The sequence below is a fragment of the Equus quagga genome, chromosome 15 (assembly GCF_021613505.1).
Source record: "Equus quagga isolate Etosha38 chromosome 15, UCLA_HA_Equagga_1.0, whole genome shotgun sequence".
Taxonomy (NCBI): Eukaryota; Metazoa; Chordata; class Mammalia; order Perissodactyla; family Equidae; genus Equus; species Equus quagga.
In genome coordinates, this window is record NC_060281.1 from 83,640,935 (window position 1) to 83,653,202 (window position 12,268).

The 12,268-nt window shown below is 51.8% G+C and overlaps 1 protein-coding gene across 1 annotated transcript; it reads left to right on the top strand.

The window, feature by feature from the left end:
• The first annotated feature begins 1,016 nt into the window (after positions 1–1,016).
• Positions 1,017–6,849, top strand: CRYBA4 (crystallin beta A4). The gene is made up of 5 exons (XM_046641404.1): positions 1,017–1,104; positions 1,746–1,864; positions 3,665–3,806; positions 5,307–5,449; positions 6,644–6,849. Exons 1-5 carry the CDS (start codon positions 1,066–1,068, stop codon positions 6,789–6,791), a joined length of 591 nt encoding a protein of 196 aa, XP_046497360.1. The 5' UTR covers positions 1,017–1,065; the 3' UTR covers positions 6,792–6,849.
• Positions 6,850–12,268: the final 5,419 nt, after the last annotated feature.

Below are 12,268 nucleotides of genomic sequence, written 5' to 3' on the forward strand. Positions count from 1 at the left end.
GAGGCATGGAAGTGGGGAGGTAGAGGCGTTCCTTCAACGTTTTCTCTGTGCCAGGCACGTTACAGAACCTCACAACAACCCTGTGGTGGCGTTTATTCCTGCCCCGTTCTGTAGGCAGAAACGAAGGGGACACAACCTGCCCCAGGGAGGAAGTTAGGAAGGACAAGGTTTTTGGACTCCTTGTTCAGTGCTCATTCTCCTGCTCCAGTTGGGAGTCCCGTGGAGCTGACTAAGGCAGACCTTCCTCCTCTTGCCTTCTTTCTGGCTGATGCCTGAGGGAGGTGACCTGACCCTGTCCCTCCCAGCTGAGGCCAATGCTGCTGACGCCTCTCCCCCGGCGCTCCAGCCAGTGCTGGCTTTTGTTTCTGCCCCTCACTTGCTGAGTCGGAGCTTTGCCTCCCAGGGGCCCTCTCCCCTCTCTGCCTATAAGAGCCTGACCTCGGCTGGTCCCAGGTCTGGCCTGTTCTCTGGGTCCATCTCGGTAAGTCCCGGGCTCGGAGAAGGGGTGGGATCCCAGCTCTGAGTGGGCATCCTGGGAGGCGGGGAGCCCAGGTCCCCAGTGCTGGGAGTGTCACTGTGTCATCCTGAGTGTCATCCTCACGCTAACCCAGGGCAGGTCCCAGATACCAAGAGCAGCATCTACCTTCATTGAAAGCCAAATTTATGCCTAGTCTTGCTGCCTCCATTGCCACCACGAGAGTCCCCTCTTTGGGTCCAGGGCTGCCTCTGGGAGGCTCTCTTAAGCTGAGCACCTCGGCGCTTGTCACCCACCAGCAGCCACAGAAATTTCCCACAGCGAGCGGGTAAAACCACACAGAGTGGAACTCAGAGGCAGGGGGACCCAGAAGGGGTAAGTTTTGAGATGATGACAGGACAGAAGACGAGGAGATGGCATGGGTCGCAGATGGAAAGGGAGGGAGAGAGATGGGCCAGAGCCGCACTCTGCCCCCAGCCCAGGAACATCTGGACCCCGTCTGGATCCTTCCCTCGCCCAAACCGGAAGTCAGCACCCAGGACAAGAGGCATCAGGCCATCACCTTCTTCTCTGTGTAGGAAGCCGGCAGCATGGCTCTGCAGTGCACCAAGACAGCGGGACACTGGAAGGTAGAGAGAGGCACTGGGGGCTCTGGGGATTAGGGGCCACAGGTCCATCCCAGGTCCAGGGGATCCCCCACGTCCCCACCTCCACTGAATCGCCCCCTCACCCCTGGCCCTGGGGGGTCAGGAGGGCACATTTAACACAGGACACAACTGAGGCTGAGAAAGGAGAAGGGACTTGTCTAAGGTCACACACGGGGGCCTCGACTTGGCCCCTGGGGGTCTTCTGGTCCCCAAATTGAGCTGTCATGCTCTCTTGGCAGAGATGACAACAAGTGATGACATGCAGTCTTTGGGCACGATTTCTTTGATCTGTTCTGTGTTTAAAATTTTTTTTTCGAATTTGTCATTAACCTTGAAAATCCTGGAGGGTCCACAGTCAAGTCCGGATATAATGTCTTGAGAAATTGGAACGTTTGCCCGCGTTCCCACGTGGCAACAGCAGGTGGCGCCGAGCGGAGGCTGCCCTGTGCTCTGGTCCTGAGTCGGACTCCCGGGCCCTCCCCTCCTTACCTGGCTGGCCCCCAGGCATCTGAGTTTGCAATCCCCACCTGCCCTGCCCCGCCCCCCCCCACCCTGAGTCCCGGGGTGAGATCCTCCCCTCCGCCCCGGGCTCTGAAGCGGGCCCCACACTTTCTCTGCGGTAGATTGCGGTGTGGGACGAGGAGGGTTTCCAGGGCCGGCGCCACGAGTTCACGGCTGAGTGCCCCAGCGTCCTGGAGCTCGGCTTTGAGACCGTGCGATCCTTGAAAGTGCTGAGTGGAGCGTGAGTCCGGGGATGTGTGTCGGGGTGGGGGAGACAGAAGGGGGTCTTGAGAGGGGTGCTGGGACTTTCAGATGCTCTGGGCCCTATCTTTCCAGGCTCTAATTTCGCCCTGTGCCTTCCCTGGGTCTGAAGCGCTGGGGAGGGTGCAGGACGGCAGTGTAAGGTTATGCAGGTTGTGCACTGCCCAAATGTAGGGGGCGTCATTCACACAGATCTTGCCCATCGGGTGAGGTAGCCTTGCTGGGCCTGACATGACCCTCTTAGGCATAAACCGAAAGCCAACGTCACTCTCTGAAAGTAGAAGGTAACTATAAAAATAAAGTAAAAAATAATGCTATTGATCTTTAGCTGAACACTTGCCTGACTGAAGCCCAGAGTATGAGGTATGTTTTGTCAAGAAAGAGAGAGAGGGGGCAGGCCATGGTGGAGTGGTTAAAGTTCCTTGCCCTCTGCTTCAGAGGCCCAGGTTCGTGGGTTTAGACCTGCTCCACTCATCAGCCATGCTGCGGAGGCATCCCACATACAAAATGGAGGAAGACTGGTACAGATGTTAGCTGAGGGCCAATCTTCTTCACCAAAAAAAAAAAGAGAGAGAGAGAAAGAGAGAGAGATTAATGAGACATAGAGCCGTGTTAAGGACACACTAATACCATACTGAGACTTCTGGATCAGCACCTTCCAGGAGAACTTTCTGCAGTGATGGAATGTTCTCCATTGTCACTGTCTGTTTTGGAACCACTGGCCACTTATGACCATTGAGGACTTGAAATGCAGCTCGTGCGACTAAATTTTTAATTTTATTGAATTTAAATTTATTTAAGATTGAATTGAATTGGGTCCCTGTGGTCAGTGGCTACCATATTGTATAGAAGTTTCTAGAAGGCTGGGAAGCAGATTGAAAGGAGATGATGTTGTCTCTGTGTGATTCGGGGCCCTTCATGCTGTGCCTGCGAGTGCCACCTAAGGTCATGTTGGCTGGGATTTATGCATGTCACACTGGAGCAAATGCTCTCCCTCCAGGTGGGGAACTGGGGTTCGGACAGGAGCAGTGGCCCATCTGGGGATCTGTGCAGCCAACCGATAGATTTTGCTGGGGAGGAGACAAGTTCAGGTTTACTACTTACATAGACAGCAAATGCAAGGTCAGCAGGGTGTAGCCTCCAGTGTCCCTGATCCCACAGGACCACAGCGAAAGGGGCCAGGTGATGGCAGGAGAGGCGGGTGCCCGATGGCCCAGGAACCACCCCGGTGGGAGGTGGAAGGTCCCCAAGCTCGTGGGAACCAGAGAGGCAGATGGGTTGCTGTCTACTGGAAGCTTCCCTCAAGAGAGGGAGGTGGGAGAGAAATGGCCTTGTGGCGGCTCCTCGCAGACGGCCTGTCTGCATCCCCAGGGATCCCACCAAGGCCCAGGTGGGCTGGTGATCAACCCTCGTGTACGTGGCCTGGAGGGCCCCGTGCCAGGTTGGAGCAGTCCCCCTACCTACGGGACACACAGCGAGGGGCTGGGGGTCTAGCCTGGATGGCCCCACCTGGGCAGGGCAGCTGCGAGGGGCCGGGCGATTCTGCTGTGGGGGCTGTGCTGTGCCTCGGAGGATGCTGAGCAGCGTCTCTGACCTCTACCCACTACACGCCAGTTGCAAACACTCTCTCCTCCCACCTCCCGGTATGACAGCTAAAAACGCCTCCAGACAGTGTTCAGCGCCTCCCCGGGGGACAAGTCGCCCCTGGATGATGGCCATGGGCCTAGAACTCACGGTGAGGGGTCTCTTTAGTCTTGTGCTTTCTACCCTCCGTCTGCAGGTGGGTGGGCTTCGAGCATGCCGGCTTCCGGGGGCAGCAGTACGTGCTGGAGCGGGGCGAGTACCCGAGCTGGGACGCCTGGAGCGGCAACACGGCCTACCCCGCGGAGCGCCTCACCTCCTTCCGGCCCGTGCCCTGCGCCGTGAGTCCCAGGGAGGCCTGAGCCCCGCTGGGGGCTGGGGAACGGGATGTCCCGGGCTTCAGATTCTCACAGCACTTCTTCAAGCCATGCGACACGGCCGTCCCTCCCCTCCCTGAGCCTCAGTTTCTTCATCTTGGAATGGGGCCACAGTGCCTGTGTGATGGGGAAGAAGAATGCATAGCTTCTGTACGGAGCCCGCCACTTTGATGGTGACACGCGCCCCAGCGTGTTCTCTTTTCGTGACTCAGGGATACTGGGAGAAGTTGGGTACCAGAGACGGCGGGGCGAGGCTGGCAGGAAGGGACCAATTTCTTGTTCTCAATTTATTATCAGTGTTCCGGGTTTTCTATTTTAGCTGCTGTTTATGGAGCAGCGGTGGAGGTGGGCGTAACTGTCCCCATCTTTCAGATGAGAAAACTGAGACTCAGAAAGGCGTATTTCTCTTTTCTTTAAGAACAACTTTTACTGGTTTAAAATCATATAAGGCACACATATTTATCATCTAAAATTCAGAAGAAAACCTGATAGGGCAGAATAAGAGAATAAAAGTCACTCGTACCCACACCTCTGAGACGGAAGCCCACTGTTAACAGTGCTGGAGAGTCTGGGTCTTGCTTGCTGTCCAGATTATATCTGGAGTGACTGATATCTATGCCTATACATCTATAAGATCCATCTATGTCTATATCTATACACGCATATCATTTTTTTTAATGAAAATCGAATCATAGGGAACCCAAGGCTTGGAAACTAGCTTTTCTCACTGGGCAAAAATATCACAATCACCCTGCCAGGCAAGGAAACCTCGTTTACAGCATCCTTCCTGTACCTCCCTAGGATTCCGTTTTGTGCATAAGTTCATTTGTTCGTTTGTTCCACCGATGGCCCAGGCATTGTGCCAACAGGGGGCCCACGGTGGACTCTGACAGATGCCGTCTCTGCCCTCACGCAGTCTACTGCTCCTGATTTCGTTTAGTCCTCAGAACAATCTTGAAACGTAGATGTGGTTAGTTTCGTTTGATAGTTACAGAATCAGGCTCAGAAATGCTGTGTGACATCTCTAAGCTCAGTCCGCTGGGAAGAGGGGAGGCAGGATTTGAACCCACATCTCCACATCCTTCTCCTAACCATAGTGCAACACACCAGTCTATCACCTGATCCCCTATTGCTGGATATTCAGGTTGATTCCTTCCCCTATTGCTGGATATTCAGGTTGATTTCTTCTTGTCCTTTCCTTTTCTTTTTTTTTTTATTGTTATCGCTGAGGCTTACTTGTTCCATGATTATTTTCGTTGTGTAAATTTCCAGAAGGGGCATTTCTGGAGGGGCAAACGGTATGCCTCTTGTAAGTTTTCTGGTACCTGCTCCCTTATCGCTCTTCCAAAAGGTTTGCGAGGAAGGCTGATTTGGGAGTCAAGGGTTGGGGCATGGGGGCCAGCAGAGGCTCCTGGGTTTCCAACCGGGCACCTGATGGTCTGACCCTGTCCCCTGTGCCTGCAGAACCACCGCGACTCGAGGCTGACCATCTATGAGCAAGAGAACTTCCTGGGCAGGAAGGGGGAGCTGAACGACGACTACCCCTCCCTCCAGGCCATGGGCTGGGAAGGCAATGAAGTGGGCTCCTTCCACGTCCACTCGGGGGCGTAAGTGGACCCAAGGCTCTGCCTGGAAGGGAAGAGGAGTGGGGAGGGACACGTCCTGTGAAAACTGTGGGCTGAGGACTTTGGGGCTCCGATGCCCACATTCCAGAGGAGGACTCTGAGGCACAGGGAGGAACCAGGCAGAATTTCTGGGCTCGCAAGCAGTGGACACCCTGATCAAACTGATATTAAGCCCAAAGGATATTTATTGGCCCCTGTCACTAGCTTCAGGCACAGCTGGATCCAGGTGTTACAGCAGAGATCTGTCTCATCCCCTCCTGCTCTGCCTGCCTCAGTGACCCTACATTCTTAGGCTACCTCTTCCCCTTTGAAGGCGAGGAAGGCAGCTTCATCCTTAGGGAAAGTGTCTCTTTCTCAATGATTTCTCAGGAAAGGCTCTCATTGGTCCAACTTGGGTCATGTGCTCAGCAGGCTGCTGACTGAGTCAGCTTCACGCCAGGACCCACTGACCCTTCCTGCCCTTTCCCCCAGGAGGGCAGGTGAAGGCCCAGGTGTGAGGTCCTCATTTAGGAAGGACTTTCCAGCCGCCTCCTGAGGGCCCATCAGCTCCTGGTAGACAGGGCACAGGAAGGAGGTGGGATTTTTCGTTATTTTTATAGTTTTCTCAGGAACCACCAGAGAATCTTTTCTTGGAAGTGCCCCTGGGTGAGGGAAGAGGGGGAAAGACTCAGACTCCCCACTCCTTCCTTTCTTTATTCATTCATCAAACATGGATTGAGCCCCTCCTCTGTGCCCGGCATTGTGCCAGGCGCTGGGGATAACAATGACGCAGGCACACACACACCTCGACCCCCAGGAGCTTACCTGCTGCTGGAGGAGGCTGGCATCTCACCGGTAATCTGGTAACTCTCGAATTACATGACAGCTACAAAGGTACAGTAAGGGACCGCGGCCTGATTTGGGGAATAGGTCAAACTACGCTGATGAAGTGATGATTGAGCTGAGAGCTGAAGGATAAATGCAACTTGGCTAGACAAAGAATGGCTGGAATGGTGTTCCTGGCAGAGGGGACAGCATGGCAAAAGGCACAGCAGTGGGAAGAGCAGGGTACATTCTGGGCACGGATGGAAGGCCAGGGTGGCTGCAACGTGACTGCAGCGTGGGACCCTCTGTCCCTCTCTCCATCATTGTGCCGGCGCCTCTCTAGGGTAACAGTCTGACCCTTCTCTTCCCCAGGTGGGTTTGTTCCCAGTTTCCTGGCTACCGCGGTTTTCAGTATGTGCTGGAGTGTGACCACCATTCGGGTGACTACAAGCATTTCCGGGAGTGGGGCTCTCACGCCCAGACCTTCCAGGTGCAGAGCATCCGCAGGATCCAGCAGTGAGCGGGGGGCCAGCTGAGGAGCAGAGGTGTGCTTGTCTGGAACAGACGAGCTGAGGAGGCTGTTGTGTGCTCTCTCCGCCTCCCCCCGTGAACACTGTGAACCCAGCCCCGTGTGAGCCAGTCCATGCACAGTCGGCACGAAAAACTAAAAGTAATAAAAATGGTCTAGTGTTAGCTTGGGCTTTTCAATTTTATTAATCCTCTCAAAGAACTGATGTTTAGCCTTGTTACTTTCCTCTGTCACTTGTCTGGGTTTTATTTCACGGAGCTTTGCTATCTTTAGTATTTATTTCCTTCTATTTATTGTAGGTTTACTTTATTCTTCCTGTTTCCAGCTTTTAAAGGTAGGCTCTTGGGTCATTAATTTTAGGTACCCCCCTTTTTCCCCCAATAGTCATTGAGAGCTATGAATTCCCCTATAAGTACAGCATTAGCTGCTTCCCACAACTTTTAGTTTGATGTGTTTTCGTTATCATTCTGCTTGGTGTTTTCTAGTTTCCCTTGTAATTTCTTCTTTGACCCATGGATTATTGAAAGGCGTGTCATCTAAATACTTGGGACTTTCTAGATATTTTACTGTTATTGACTTGTTATTTAAGCCTGTTGTGGGCAGAGAACATACTCAAGATTTCAGTAATCTGGGACTTATTTTTATGGCCCAGCATATGGTCTATTTTTGATAGACTCAAAAAGTATTTAAATTCTGCAGTTTTGGGTATAGTGTTCTGTCAATTAGGGTATAGTGTAAATGTCAATTAGGTCAAGTTGGTTGACAGTGTGGGTTAGATTTTCCTATATCTTTGCTGATTTCTTAAAAATCCATTTTTTGTCAATTATGGAGAGAGGGTTGTTCATATCTCCTACTATGATTTAGATTCATCAGTTTCTGCCTTTAGTTTTATCCATTTTTGCTTCCTGATTTTTTTCTTCAAGACTTCTGATGCTCTCTTATTAGATGCACATATATTTATGATCATTGTCTTTCTGCTGAATTGTTTTCAGCTTGTTCTTTTTGAAGCCATGCTTGGAGGGACCCAGCTCTCTGCCCTAGCAAAACCTCGCATTTTCCTTTTCTCTCTCCCCAATTCTCTCTCTCACACACTCCCATGGAGCCTCTCATTGAACATCCTCCATCCTCCAAAGGAAATCTGTAAAACAAAGGAATAAACTCCCATTCCACTTGCAGCCTGGGTGGTGAGATTCTCTCTCTCTCTCTCTCCTCCCTCCCCTCCCTACTCCCTCCCGGTTCTTTATTACATGGATGTCTTAGCCTCTCTCACAGGCTGTCTGGCTCTTTTATGGGACTATCTTCCTCTGCCATAAATAAGTCTGATAGAGGCGGGAAGGGGTGGGGTTCTGAACAGGCTGCTGGAAAAGATAACATTATTTGGCTCAGGAAGGGGAGGGCAGTGTTGAGGAACATTTGCACTTCAGTAATTTTTAACCCCTCGTTGTATCATCCCATTCATTCAAACAATCATGTGCCTGGGACCTACTGTGTGCTGGGACCTGGGAAATGGGAAAGAAGACACACAAAGTGCTTTTTCTCACCAGCTCGGGTGGGGAAGACAGACGAGCCTAGAGGAGACTGCAGTGTCCTGGCGTAGGAGCCGTGATGGGGAAGCACAGGGGCTGGAGGGCTGAGACAGTGCTGGGGTTGGGGTGGGGGAGGCAGACCCCACCTCGGTGCTTATCTGTATGCAGACCTCTCCTCTGAAGCCCATCGCTGAATATCGTTGGCTCGACTCCTGCACGTGGGTGTCTAATGCACACCTCAAACAGAGCCCACTCCACACCGAAGCTGCACTTTGCCAGCTGCTCAGGCCAAACCTTAGGAATAATCTACAACTTCTTCACTTTCTCCCACACCCTACAATCCAAGCCACTAGCAACTTCTGCTGGCCGTGCCTTCCAAATGGACCAGACCCCAATCACTCAACACCACCCTCGCTGCTCACACACTGGTCCCAGCCACCCCGCCTCTCTCCTCACCATCTCCCTGCTCCCACCTCTGCCCCTCAACAATGTGTTGTCCGCCCAGCAGCCGGAGTGGTCCTGGGTCGTCTCACAGCCCTGCTCAAAACCCTCCCACGCCTCCCATTCCACTCCAAGACAAACAGACGAAAACAATAATCTTATGAGTCCTGCGAGGCCTGCCATCATCTGCCTGCCCCGTGGCCTCTCTGACCTCACATCCCCACAGTGACTCTTCCTCAAACATGCCAGGCACGTTCACTTGCTGTTTGCCAAACAAAGCACCACACCCCGGGGGCTTCCACAACAGAAACAGGTCCCAGCCTCTGTACCTCAGGATATCATGGTATTTGGAGAAAAGGTCTTTAAAGGGTTCATGGACTGTCAGGCCTGGAAGGAACCTTCTAGATCAAGTCTAGTGTTTCTCAATGTTTTTTCATTATTGTCTCCCCTCCCTCCCACAGAGCCTTTTTAAACATCTTTTCCTAATTGCCACCTCTCCACAAAATTTTAATACCACAGATAGAATATATATCTGTATGTCCAATATGTGTATCTGTTTTTTTTTTTTTTTTTTTTTTTGCTGAGGAAGATTAGCCCTGAGCCAACATCCGTGCCCATCATCCTCCACTTTATATGTGGGTCGCCACCACAGCATGGCTGATGAGTGGCGTAGGTCCATGCTCGGGATCCAAACCCATGAACTCAGGCCACTGAAGCAGAGCGTGAGCCAAAGTTAACCACTACGCCACAGGGCCAGCCCCCATATCTGTGCTTTATGCATAAAAAAAGAGTACAAGTTTTTCTAGGACCCCAGGTACCAATTTTCACCTTTTGGGGGTGCTGTTGCCCCCAAGGAGAATGTATGATACAATCTCATCCTGGGGCTGGATGGGGTTCTGCCCAAGGCCACACAGTGAGTTAGACCCAAAGCAGGATCAGAACACAGACCTGCTGACATTCTCCAAATCACCCCATTCATTCATTCACTCAACAAACATTTATGAAATGTCTGCTATGGGGGCTGACCCGGTGGCTCAGTGGTTCAGCACGCATGCTCCGCTTCAGCAGTCCAGCATTTGCCGGTTTGGATCCTGGGTGCGGACGTGGCACCGCTTGACAAGCCATGCTGTGGTAGGCGTCCCACATATAAAGTAGAGGAAGATGGGCACAGATGTGAGCTCAGGGGCAGTCTTCCTCAGCAAAAAGTGGAGGATTCGCAGCAGATGTTAGCTCAGGGCTAATCTTCCTCAAAGAAAAAAAAGTCTGCTACGTACCAAACACTATTACTGGCACTGACGATCTAACAGGCAACCAAACTGACAAAAATCCCTCCCCTTGAGGGATTTACATTCTAGTTGGGGGACACGTTACCCCCATTCCTTCATGGTTCCTCAGTTAGGATTCATCAAAGACTGTTTTGGGGATATTGTTACATTGTTCCTTGAAAAAAAAGATGGTGTCCAGCAGGTTTGGGTATCGTTGGTGTCTACACTGCAGGACTTCTCAGAGCCTGCAACAGTTTATTGTGTCTTGTGAATCTCCGGAAGGGAGAAGAGAGTATTCAGAGTTTCCAAAGCTTATTGGCCATACAATTATTATCATCTTGGTTTTTTGGTGCAGCAGGTGCAGGATGAGTGACCTGAGGAACGTAAGGTGGAAAATGTTGGAGTTAGCTGTGTTAGTCATTCACAGCCTAGTATGAACTAGTTTTGTGTGTTTAGGTCCGACATTCAGGACGGCTTTAGGAAATGGACTGTGGGAGGGGCAAGTGTTGCTGTGGGAGTAGGGGTCCTGTCCAGGAAGTGGTCTCATGGTCAGTCCTAGGGAGTGGGCATTAAGACATTGCGGTGAGAATAATTTAGAGAGAGGGCCCTAATGTCAATCTCTGTGGATTGTGAAGTTTGGCTGCGGCCTAGGAGGGGGGCTGGGCTTGGCCGTCATCTTCCAACCAGACATGTCTTCACTCTGAGCCCCTGAGCCCCTGGAGGGCACTGGTTTTAGGGGCCTTGTGCCCCTACAGCTGTACCCAATGCAGAGGGCGGGTGTCTGAGCCTGATAGCTCTCGGTTGGGACCGCTCTGTGGGGAAAAAGCCATCACAGCCCCGGGCTTACCAGCTGGTAACCTCAGTTTCCTCGTCTGTTTACTGGGAAACACAATATCCACCTCCTTGCTCACGAAAAGTTAAATGCCACATTATACACGCCCGCACAGAACACGCGCAAGTTGCTGGGTGAGCTCTCAGGAAAGGCTGGAGGAAGTTGTTGGTGTCATTCTCAGTATCATTATTAGTATTATTCTCCCTTTCTCTGTGCCTTTGCTTTGACACCACCCGTCTCCACCCCATCCCCTTACCTGGGACATGCCTTCCTCATATTAATGAGGATGATGATAATATTGATGACACATGCTGTGTCGATCCCTTTCACATGGGACATAATTCGTACCACATAGTAACTCCTTGACGTTATTATTCCTTTAAAACCCATCAGAATCTTGAGGTTCAGAGGCTCAGAGAGGTCAAGCAACTTGCCTGACGCCACCCGGCCTGCAAGAGTATTGAGCCCATTATGGGCTGTGTAAGGTTTTGCGGAAGATTAAAGAGATAATGGGCACGTATGGGATTTATAAATAGCAAGTTGCTAGGCTTATGTCCTCCTTTAAGAGATTTTAAAAAGTAGCCCCTCACACTTTAGTATAAACAACTGGAAAGCATCTCCTTTATCATAGGAAAGTTTTGGATCCCTGGGGACAAAGCAGGCAATAGTTGCTGAATGAATGAATGAATGAATGGAGGAGCCTTACTAGAATTTGATGGTGGTTCTATTAAGGGCCAGCCTCAGTCAGAGCCAAAGTGAGGCCAGTAATCATAAAAAATGGGACCCCAGATGTGAGTTGATGTCTGGAGTGACAGGCAATCAAAAGACCGATTTGTCAGGGGCGATCTTGGGAGGGGAGGCAAGAGAGCGTGAAATTATTTTTCATATCTTGCCAGGACACCCATTTTTCTCAGTTGTAAAGGAAAAGGAACTCGAATTATTGATGCTATTTGGGCAGAAGCAAGTGGTAGGTGCCTAACACCCACCATCCAGGACACCTCCCTCAGCCAACAGGACTGACCACAGGCCCCAGGAGAGTGGACCCCAAACCAGCATCCTCTTGGCCCAGAGAGGGAAGGGGACTTGTCCAAGACCACACAGCAAGCGCCATCCACATTGCTGCTCCTTTCAGCCTCATCACCCAGCTCCTGCCGCCCGGCAGTGGGTGGTGTGGCACAGAGATGACAGCACATTTGGAGTTGCATGCACCTGGGTCTGAATCCTGGATCCCGAGTTTTCCAGACAGGGTGACCCTGGGGCGGGCTGCTTTGCTTCACCGAGCCTCAGTTTCCTCCCCTCTCGGAGGGGCGGGCTGCTTCGAGGGTCAGGGAAGTCCATCTCTGAAAAGGAGTCCTGGACAATAAGATGCTGTGTAACACGAGGCTTCTCTTTCTGCTTCCCTCC